We start from the raw sequence: 11,097 nt of genomic DNA on the forward strand, positions 1-11,097 counted from the left end.
CTCAAATCATTTACATCTTTAATGATTAAAAACAGTACCTCAGTTTCACCCAGGAACTTATTACTTAGCTGTACACACTGATGTTCAGGGACTAGAAAAAAAAAAGTATGATAAAAGCATCAAACCTAAAAATTAAGAAATTAATTGTGCCACTGTAGAAGTAGGAACCAGCACACTGAATTCAAAGCTCCCAACAAAACACTGGCACTGAAGCAGGCCTGCTCACATGCTGAGAGCAGAGCTGCCACCAGAATTCAGAAAATCTTAATTATGCCAGAAACTGCCTGAAAGTGTACCAACACCACACAGTACCAGTGTTGAGAGAGGTGAAAAAATAATCAGAAAAACCTGATTTAGCACAATTCTGTTCACCTACAACAAGCAAGAGACCCACAGAAGTCCAGATGTGATCCAGAACCCAGTATATTATCGTATGGAAAGCACTAACAATGGGTTAAGAAATAACTGAAATTAAAACAGCACCTTCAGTCTACACTGGAGAAATAATGTTCACTGCCATAGAATATCCTGAGTTGGAAGAGATCCATAAGGATCATTGAGTCCAGCTCCTCCTCCTCCTTTATGGAGGTCTCCAAAGAGCTCCAGAGCTGAAGGCCTCACGAGCTCAATGAATGGAAGGATTCTGGATCCCTGTTCACTGAATAGGATTCAGGATCCCCATTCAATAAATGGAAGGACTCGGGGTCCCAGAAGGACCCTGCCCTTGTATTAGCCCATCTATGGATTCAAGAGTACAATTGAATTTTGAAGAATACAATTGAATTTGACAGCCAAAAGAATATTTCAGATGAGTTGTTGAGGTAAGAATCTACAGCAAGCCTTGCAGAAGTAGTGGCAAACTTTGGAACATAACTTCACAAAAGCACTTGAATGACAGTAATGATTAATGTAGTAAATCAACCCAAAATCATTAAGTAATAAAACAATTATATCTGGATACTTTTTGTTTCCTTTGCATGAAAATGATGGAAAACACATTTCTCATCTCCTAATGCACAGAACTATGAACAAGCTACAAAAGCACCAGCGTACACTGTTACTTCAGTCTGCTCTTCCAAATCATCACTATGCATAACTGTCAAAATAATAATCTGATATTCAGAAGACTTCAGTACAATATTTAGAGGTAAGTTAAGTTCTGAAGGACCACAAACTGGAGATCAGCGAATAACACTAAATTCTCCTTCTCAACCTTTCTACTTAGAAGTGACTCAACTGATGAATCAGTCTTTCAGCAAGACTGGAGTACATGCCATGGAATTCCTCATCTACAAAGGCTGCTTTTAGGGATATCAGAGGAAGTAGTTGGCTAAAGCACTATCACTAATTAATTATCAAGTTATAACACAAAGATTACCTGCACTGAAGATATCACATAGAGGACTACAAGTTTGGTTTTGGGGGTGTTTTTGGTGGTGATCTTTTCTAGCTGGTTGGTTTTTGTTTGGTGGGGGTTTTTGTTTTTTAAATAAGCTGAATCTCCTGGCCAGCAGAATATCTACAGGATTCATCTCTCCTCTATCGGTCCGAATATCCAAAAATAATTACAATCCAGAAATCTTGCTGGTACAGGATGAGTTATGAACACTGCCATCTTGAAGTACATGGACACAAGACCATCTCATCCTGGACGGAGCAATGACACAATAATAAAGCACAACCCCATCTTGCAATTCCAGAAAGAAGCTGGTTTGCTACAGGTCCAACTCTATTAATAAATGAATGGTATGCAGACAGGTTGATATATATTTGAGCTTTCCATTATGGTAAAACTTGCTCTCCTTGCAGGTCACACCCTTCCTCTGACTAACCCTCCCACACCCAGAAAGTTACCATGATTGCTCCTGTGGCTTCACAAATCAGACGTGAGTTACAAACCCAGCACCATAATTCTTTCAAGCTCCCGTATGTTTTTCTCTTTTCTATCATTTCTTCCCTTGTCTAAGGCATGAAATTAACACCAACCAACACTCAGGCTTCAACTGATTAACAGTATTCCTCTGCACTTTGAAAAATGCACAAACCATTACAATTCGTTATTCGTTTTGCCCTGATGAACAATCACTCTGAAGTTCACTCTTGTCTTAATTAAAAACAATGTAATAAGCATAACTAAGAAATCCATTTCAGCTACAGGTTTTCATTTATGTCTACTAACTTCAGCTCCCCCTTAGCTTTGGGTATTTACAAGTAAATTCTCCTGCTTGCATGACTCTTTAAGACAACAGTGACTTCGGGCATCTCTCAATCTACTTATTTTTATTAACTCTGGCAAAACTGAATCCAGATCTCCCACTTACACCTAACATACTTTGAAATGTATCTTGTGGGAAAAAAAAAAACAGCTTCTCAGGTGCCTCTGAATATTAATTATTTGTAATATTTTAAAAGCACACATCAAAAAAAATGCCTGCTGAAAATCTAGCATCAGTTCTTTCTTGTAGAAATGGGCTTCCTATTACAAAACATAACACTGTGGGTATTTAATGCATTAATTTTTTTTTATTCATCTTATATAAAAGGAAAACTCTATTTCCAAAATAAAACCTGTATTCATGACAACAAAAATCCAACGGGATGGTTGCCCCAGTGTAAATCAGTTAAGCTCATCTTTGCCCTCAGATAACTGTTCAGTTAACAAATAACTTGCTTTTTCTGCACTTAATCTGTGACGTCATTTCAAACATATGAGAACAAAACAGAGCCTGTCCTGTGATTCTGGACAAGTCACTTGCTCCCCTGCTTATCAGTTCCTGCAAAAGGTAAAATATGTGGATTAAAACATTAACTTAGATGGATCTACTGTCTTAACATTCAGTTTCTACATTTAGTTTTCAGTAAATGATACTTAAGTCAGCAGTAGCCATCAAGAATACCACCAACTTCTTCCCAACTCATTCTTCTAAAAGAAACACTTTCTGTATGAGATTTGCTTTCATGATTACAATAGATTTCTATTTTATTTCCTAGAACTCTCCAACCCAAGATCTTGAAACAATGGAAAGCTTTTGCTTAAAGAGTTTTCAGTGTAAATAGAGAAAGCAAGCCCCACTTGTTTATTGGGTATTTTCATGCTTGCAAACATTCATCCTTCCTGCAGAAGCAACCTGCTCACAGCCAAGCTGAGTCCTGAAAGGAAAAGTCCTTGAAAAGAGCTTTTGATCCAACATCCAGCAGCTCCTGCAATCCACGGGCTACCTACAGGTTGATAAGGGAGAGCCCTCTACCAAAGAGGGCTGAGGTTTGTCCTCCTCTCATCACCTCTGCCCCTCTCCAAACTCCCCACAACGCATCCCCCTCCTCCCTCTTGTGCTTTCGCCAAAACAGGTGTGAAATTGGGAATTTCCAGCTGATAATCAGGGTAAGGGGAGCAGGAGGAAGTGAGTTAGATTTCAGCTGGACCAGCAACCTGATCCTGATGCAGCTGATCTGATGGCCAGACAAGCATTAATACTGGCAAGTCTGCTCCTTTTCGCAGCTGCAGAGCAAGCAGCTTGCACCACGTGAAGTCATTCACCTCCAGATGAGCAAGTCTACTGAGATGAGCTCTTTGTCTGCTGTAGAGGGGTTTGCACTTCACCTAGAAGTTCTTCTAGAACACATCAGAAGTTCTGTATATCATTTATCTGCCTAATTTAACAGCAAAGGAATACTAAAAGCAAGGCATTTTTAGTCAGAACCACTTCCGTGAGTTTCTAGGCATTAACAAACACCTTAAAAGCAGAAATATTTATGTAAACATTTACTGAATGTTTACAATTCAGACATGGAAAAAAATAAAGCATTCAAACTATTTATTTTTCCCCTCCAATTCTTAGTCTTCAAAAATCCATCTTTTTTTTTTTTCCCCCCCAAACAACCCTATTTCAAAAGATTTGGAATATTATAAAACCTAAATAAAGGAAGATAATAATCTGAATGAGGATAAAAAGCAGGAGGACAGGGAGATCTCCTTAGGACAAGATTTCCCCCAAAGTTTGGGCACAGACATGTAATCAAGCCATTAAACTAAACAGAAAGGTATCCTGCTATGTTAAAAAGTACGTGGGAGTCAAGATGCTCGTGGATTTCAAACTACAGTGCACTTAATGACACTATCTCAAAAGTAAAACCAAATTAAAAGCATGCAAAATTGCACTATGAAATCTTCAGATTCATGTCTTGAAATTTAAAATCAAGATGAAAACAACATTCAAGGCCTGAAGACAACGTCAGAGGAATAACAGAAAGCAGTTATTAAATATTTCAAATGAGGGGTTGCAGAAACACGGCTACAAATGTTGATGTGTGTAAGCTCCTCCATGTGGGCAGGGAGAAGAGCTTCTTCATTTTGGGTGGGTTATGTTTTTGTTTTGTTTTGTTTTTTACTACTTGTACATTTAATTTCAAGAAATGGACAGGATGCTGGAGAAATGCAAAAAGCCCATCTTCCGTAATTTGGAAGTGCCCAAACCAAAGTATCTGCTTTGAGCGCAGTCAGACGGAAACCAGAAACACAAGAGCATGAGAATTCAAGATAGGCGACAAAAGCTGCTCAGGAGCTCTGGACGAGCTAGAGTTGTGTATTTCCGGTAGGAGCACTAAAGCTGCATCACACAATCTAAGTTCAACTGGAGTTGAAGCTGTCAGAGCACACACATTCTCAGTTCAAAACCAAAAGGCTGACAGAAGATCACACCTTGATCTCACAACTGGGTCAGAAGAGCCATGTTGTTTCAGTGTCTACCTAGCAAGAAATTGAACTTAATCAGGAACAAAACCCAAGAACGCGTAAATGCAAAATAACACTTGAACAATTTAAAGCAAAATTCCTGGTTAAAATAAGCCATCAAAGGTAATGAAAGCAGTATTTCATGAATAAACCCAAACAAAAACTGCTGAGAAAAAGCAGCAAAGCATGAAGATTAGGACAGGAGTAGGAAATGGTTTTTAAGTTGAGGGAGGGAAGATTTAGGATGGATATGAGTTGGAAGTTCCTTTATTATGAGTGGTGAGGTGCTGGAACAGCTGCCCAGAGAGGCTGTGGATGCCCCGTCCATCCCTGGAGGTGTTGAAGGCCAGGTTGGATGGGGCCCTGGGCAGCCTGGGCTGCTTTGAAATGTGGAGGTTGGTGGCCCTGCATGTGGCAGGGGGTTGGAGCTTCATGATCCTCGAGGTCCCTTCCAATCCAAACCATTCTATGATCCTGTGAAGAGTACAGAACTAAAGAAAAGTACAGGATGAAAAAGGATAGCAAGACAGTAAGTGGGTTTATGAGTAATATTATCCCCATTCAAAGTAATGTATTACACCTCAAGTATGTAATAAACAATCAGCATCATTTAAATTGTTACAGCAGTGATGTAAGAGCAATGAAAGCTTCATGCTACCAATTTCTATTTGCAGAATGCTTTGGGTTGGGAATGGTTTTCTGCATCAAATTCTGTAAAAACATTTAAAGCATCACTAGAACAGAATGAAATCTTTGCCACGCATAGTGAGCACTCAATAATTTAGGACAGGATACGCAAAACTTTATCACATCCAAGTGAAACTGCAGGGGAATGTAGGTGATCACAATGTAATTACCTGAGCTAATTATCTTACGTAACCCCAGGCTGTATGCCACTCTTGCAAAACTGTCATGGGATCTCTCCCGACAACTGGTTAAGCTTTCTAGCTCAAGTTTTAAAGGACAGGTAGCAACCTGAGCAGCAGCTTTTGCCGACATTACTCTTGGTCAAACCCAATATTGAGAAGGAGCAGCCAAACATCAACACCACTCTGAGTGCTCCTTGGTGCTGTTACCCGCTGCAATAGTCCTTGCATTGCTTCCTTGTCAGGCCCTCTAACACTATGATGGCAAAGACAGCAGTTTGGAATGACGCATGACTGCCTCCTAAAACAAACTGCGTGTCCTCAGGAGGTGCCATGAACTCCCTTGGCGGCTCACGCTGCCTCAATAACGCAGATAGGACACACACGAAGAACTTTCACTCAGAGCAGCCATTTGGAAGCACGGAACTTTTAAATGCTGATTATAGAGAATTTGGACAGAAACTTGGACACGGATCACTCCTGACAATTACTCATTTCCCCGCTGCTCACAGTGTGTTAATATCACACTAGCAAGGAACAGACCGCACGATCCGTTACAGATCACTGACTTTCTCCTGGTACATCCCAGAAGAGCAAGGGACCACTAAAGCAGAAGGAATTGCTGTTTCACCACACTGCTAAGATGAGTTTAGTTGGAAACTTGCCTTAAACTGAAGTTATTCTCAGCAATTTCAATTGACTGTATCTCAGGATATAATTCAAAGAGCTGTAGAAGCCTTGAGTCCCCTCAGCACCTTTATTAACTGCAAACTCTTAGCCATAACAATTAAATTTATTTTAAAATGTAAGTATTTAAGAGGAGCTTCTGTTCCCTGACGAGCTCTACATGCAGAGGGTCAGCAACAGTAATTTCCCCCAGGGATGAAGGAAACTCCGCGTTTTAGTAAGAATTTTATTCTAAGTCCATTCCGGACTACCCAGCACACAGTAAGATACTCTGCAAAGGAACCACTAAGAAAAAAATAATCTGTATCAAGCTCTTTCACAAAGAAAAGTTTTATTTTTGGGAAGCTCTAAGGCTTACACGTTTAAAGCTAGAATTCTTAAACAAATAATGATACATAGTAAAAGTTCACTCTGTATGCTTGCAATAGCTGACCATTAAAGAGGTTTTTCAAGAAGTGAAGCAGTGGGTTTTTGCTAGGAGAGCTGCATTATCACATTTTCCAAAACAAAAAAAATATAAATATTTTGTTACAGGCTGAGATATTACAGGAGGAGACATAGAAATATATGGGCATTACAGAGCATAAAAATGCTGCTTAGCTTTATACTTGACCACTCTGCAGCTCTTTCTCTCAGTCCCAAGCCTGTGCTTGCTCCTATTAGCAATTAAGTACAATGGAGAGCTCTATGCTGCGACTGAGCAAGCTGAATGATGCTGGCAGTGCTACTTTTAGATGGGATCACGTGTTACAATTAACACAGAGCCCTCAAGTAGCTCTTAAGGCACTGCTAATGCTTTCTTGACTAATTAAATTAAGTTAATCTCGTATACATTTCTACAGTGTCTAACTAATACACTGACATGGTTTCAAAGTGTACATTTCTCAAGAAATCTCCCTTCTCAATGAGCATTTTTTGGTTTTGTATGTTGAGAAAAATCATTTCCACTGCCAAATAAATATTGCCAGCATCATCACAACTCAACATCTGAAAATATCAGACATAAGTAAACCTACACTAAATTTAACCACTTATGGGCATAATATCCTCAAGTCTTTCTCAGTTTGAATTAAGTCCTCTGAATTTACAAGCACTGTTTTACGATTCTGTTTCTGAAAATTGTGGAAGACTTTGGTGCATTTTTCTTGTCAGAATGCTTTACTCAAGCCATAAGACATTCCATAACACTGGAAAGAAAAAAAAATATGTCACTTACACGAAGATAGAATAGCAACTTATGTAAGGACAGCTTAACTTACTGTTACATAAATCAAAGATGGAAACAGGGATGAAAACATAGCCCAATTTTTCCTCTTTGTACCTTCCTCAATGGCATTGCTATGACATCATTTCACAGAACAAACTTCCTGGCTCCTTGATCCATTTAGTGAGGGATTCTGTTAATTTTCACCTTGCTGCTGCTCAGCGGACACGCATGTATTCATCTCAATCATTGCTCAGAACTCAAAGCAGTTTACTTTTCAAATACCGATGTCATTGCTTTGTCTGAGATGGGAAAACACTACAGAGGGAATATAGAGAATACAATAAAGGTTTTCTGTGGAAATAATCCATCACAGTCTGAATATGTATTGCTTCCACATTAAGATCCAAAAACCTGTGCACTATTGATAAGCAGTTTGACATAGTATGGAGCCTGAAGAAATTTCAACTCACATCTTCTACCCAGGGCTTGGGAAAGGAGGGATTCCCGCCTACCCTTGTACATGTATGGAGAGAAAAACAAAAACAAATCATAAGGAAATAAGGAGAAAGGAAATAGATCTATAATGCTGCAGTACCCATCTAATTGGCACTTCACAGGATGCCATTAGATTACTAACTCAATTTTTCTAATAAGGAACAAATAGATCATCTGTTAAAATACACTCCAAAAGGGAATTACAAGGACTGCCACCAGTGAGCATTTCCCTAGGAATTCAAGTCCAAACCTCTTCTGTGGAGAAAAATTAAGTCACAGTGCAAATAAGCAGCATAACGTCTCTGCCAGAGCTCCCAGCTCTAGCTGCCCATTAACCCAATTAACTGCTGTAGTAAGGCTGGTTTCTGACATTACAACTAAAAGATCTTAAGAGGACACACTGTTCCAGTCAACTTCGAAAAAATACATAGCAACTGCACTAAAACAACCCCAGCGCAAAACACAGCCTCCCTATCTGTCTGCTGACAGTCACTTCCAAAAAGCAAAGGCTTTGTCTTCCTACCGCTGCACTTACTCACGCTGTACTCACTGAAATCCTCCTTTGGCATCATTTCAAGGAGATTCGGGAGCACAACAACGCACTGACAAACGCTTAGATCTGAAGAATAAAAAACTGTTGGACAGAGATCACTCAAAAATATGGTGGGGTGTATATACAGATATTACAGAATTTACAAAGGGAAGAAGGAAAAACAAAAAATAAACTACTTCTTCGTAGCTTTTGCTCATTTTTGGTGAACGTATATAAATTTTAAAAAGTTATCTACCTCAAACACATCACATTTGATGCGAAGTGAAACAAGCCCATGTCAGCATGCCAAAATGTTTGCTTAACTTTAGAAGAAACGCTCCTCAGAAGTATGGGGCGAATCCTGTGATGCATTTGTGAAAAAATATTGTCGTAAAATCAATAAACCCCTTTCTTTAGAGCATGAAAATCACACAGTGTATACATTTTAATGATTTGCAGTATAAAACGCTGTTCATAGATGAAAAAGAAGTGGAAAGAAGCCTAACCTATTTACTTAGCATCTGCAAACTCCCTGATACATAAGCCAGTGAGAGTTACACCAAACTTTGCCTTGCAAACCACAAGACCCACGATACAAATAAACAGAAACTGCACATGAGAACAAGCAGAACGGCTCTGTGCAGCCACGTCCTCCATCCCCACCAGCCCAATTCAGTTACACACAGAGTAAGGGCCACTGAGAACAAGTAAGGTGCGTGAAGAGGAGAAACATGAAGCACATGAGAATGGAAAGAGTTCTTATAAGAACTCTGACAGTGATTTTATTATTTTCAAACAAAAAATACGGGAAAAAGGCTTTCCAGTGATTCCAGATGAGATCCTCCTCATCTGCCTCTGGCTGCTGCTGGTTTATTTGTCTGATTAACGTTTTCCTCAGTACAGGGCAGGACGTGGTCACGACTGTGAAACAACCAGACCCTCCATTTTCACTTCTGTATTTAACGAGTCTCTCGCAACACACAGCTCTGAAAATAGGTGTGTGGGTAAGCAAGCTATAACCGTTAGCCTAAGTCCTCAAGCACCCGAAAAAAGCCTCATATGTCATGAAAAGAACAGCGCTGTCAACAGATCTGCTTGGAGACGCCAAGGCAAAACCAAGGGGTTTCGGAATTCTCTCTTCCAGTTAGTTAACCAAATATTAGCTGCTCGAATCTGTCTATGGAATTCATCCACCACCGGACCACAGTAAAGGTATTATCAGTTACGTTGAGAAAGCGTTCGACTTAACCCCGACACAACCGCGTCCTCCCCGCCCCACAGCGAACGGGGCGTCCCACCGACAGGACAGCTTCCCCAAACGCCAGTATTTTACCTCATGAGCCTCTGCGAGCCCTCGCTTCAAACGAACTGAGGTCATTTAGGGATGAATTAAAAAAAAAAAAAAAAAAAAAAACGAGGAGGGAGGGACGATCGCGAAGTTGCGGCCGGCGCGGCTCCCAACTTTTGTCTGGCGGCGCAGAGCCGATCCCGGCCGCAGGGGGCGCTCGGCCCGCAGCGCGGCTCCCTCCCGCCGTGCCGGCCCTGCCTCGGCGCCGCGGCCCCGCCGCAACTTCGCCTCCCGTGTCCTCGGCCGCCCCCTGACCCCGTCAGGGGCCGCTCGCTCGGCGGCTTCCCCACGACGTGTGTCCCCCCTCCCTGCCCCCCCACACGCGGCGCCGCGTCCCCGCACGCCCCGCCGTCCCTCCGCTCGGCCCGGCACCGTCTCGGAGCCGCCTCTCCCCCCCCCCGCGCGGCAGCGGCGCTGTCCCCAGCGGTTCCCCGGCCGAGGCCCTGCCGCCGCCGTCGCGGCCGCCCCCCACCCCTAGTTCCCTTCTCCCCGTACGTTGTCCGCTGCCCGCTCCCCGCCGTCAGCCCTCACCCGCGCCGCCGCCGTCTCTTCCAGCCCGGCCGCATCTGCCTTGGTGCCCCTTTTGGAAGAGCGGGTCCGGGACGAGATGAAATGGCTGCCGGCTCCGGCCGCCGCGGCCGCCGCTTTGCCCAGGGGGCGCAAGGAGCTCTTCCTGGTGTTCACCATGGCCCCGGGGAGGGGGTCGCGGGGGGCCCCGCCGCCGCCGCCGCTGCTGCCGCCGCCGCCGCCGGCGCGGAGGGAGGAGGGAGGGCGGACAGACGAGGGCTCGGGAAGGGAGGGGAAGGGAAGGGGAGGGGGAAGAAGGAGAAGAAGTCCTTCGGGGACGCCGCTCCGCCGGGCAGAACCACAAGACGGAACCGCGCCGACTCCTCCCGCCGCTGCCGCCGCCTCTTCGGCTCAGCCCCGCGCTAGCCGGCCGCCATTACTGCCCCTTCTCCCTTTCTCTCCTCGCCGCGCCGCCACCCCGGCTGTTGCCGCAGGGGGGCGCTGCGGCGCCGCCGCCTCCGCGCGCAGGGCCGAGGCGGCCCCCGCTGTGTACGTTCTAGCACGGCGCCGGCGCCGCTCTATGGGCCTGGCGCGAGCCGGGAGCACCGGGGGGTAGAGGCGGTCGGTGGGACCCCCGGGAGCAGGACGGCGGGATGGGACGGCAGGGAGCACCCCGCGCAAGCAGTTCGGGCCGGCTGCGGGGCGGGGGCTGCCTAGCAGCCG

The 11,097-nt window shown here is 43.7% G+C and overlaps 1 protein-coding gene across 4 annotated transcripts in view; it reads right to left on the minus strand.

The window, feature by feature from the left end:
- Positions 1 to 10,846, minus strand: part of ATAD2B (ATPase family AAA domain containing 2B) — a 72,582-nt gene extending 61,736 nt beyond the window's left edge. For 3 of the 4 annotated variants that reach the window (XM_085218103.1, XM_085218104.1, XM_085218102.1), the window contains exon 1: positions 10,399 to 10,846. In XM_085218103.1, the coding sequence (XP_085074229.1) occupies positions 10,399 to 10,554 (156 nt within the window). In that variant the 5' untranslated portion in view covers positions 10,555 to 10,846. Of the gene's footprint in view, positions 1 to 9,852; positions 10,118 to 10,398 lie in introns of those variants that run through there. The other variant, XM_010707984.4, reaches the window with a different exon arrangement.
- Positions 10,847 to 11,097: the final 251 nt, after the last annotated feature.

Source organism: Meleagris gallopavo, chromosome 2, assembly GCF_905368555.1.
Source record: "Meleagris gallopavo chromosome 2, MGAL_WU_HG_1.1, whole genome shotgun sequence".
In the NCBI taxonomy this organism is placed as follows: Eukaryota; Metazoa; Chordata; class Aves; order Galliformes; family Phasianidae; genus Meleagris; species Meleagris gallopavo.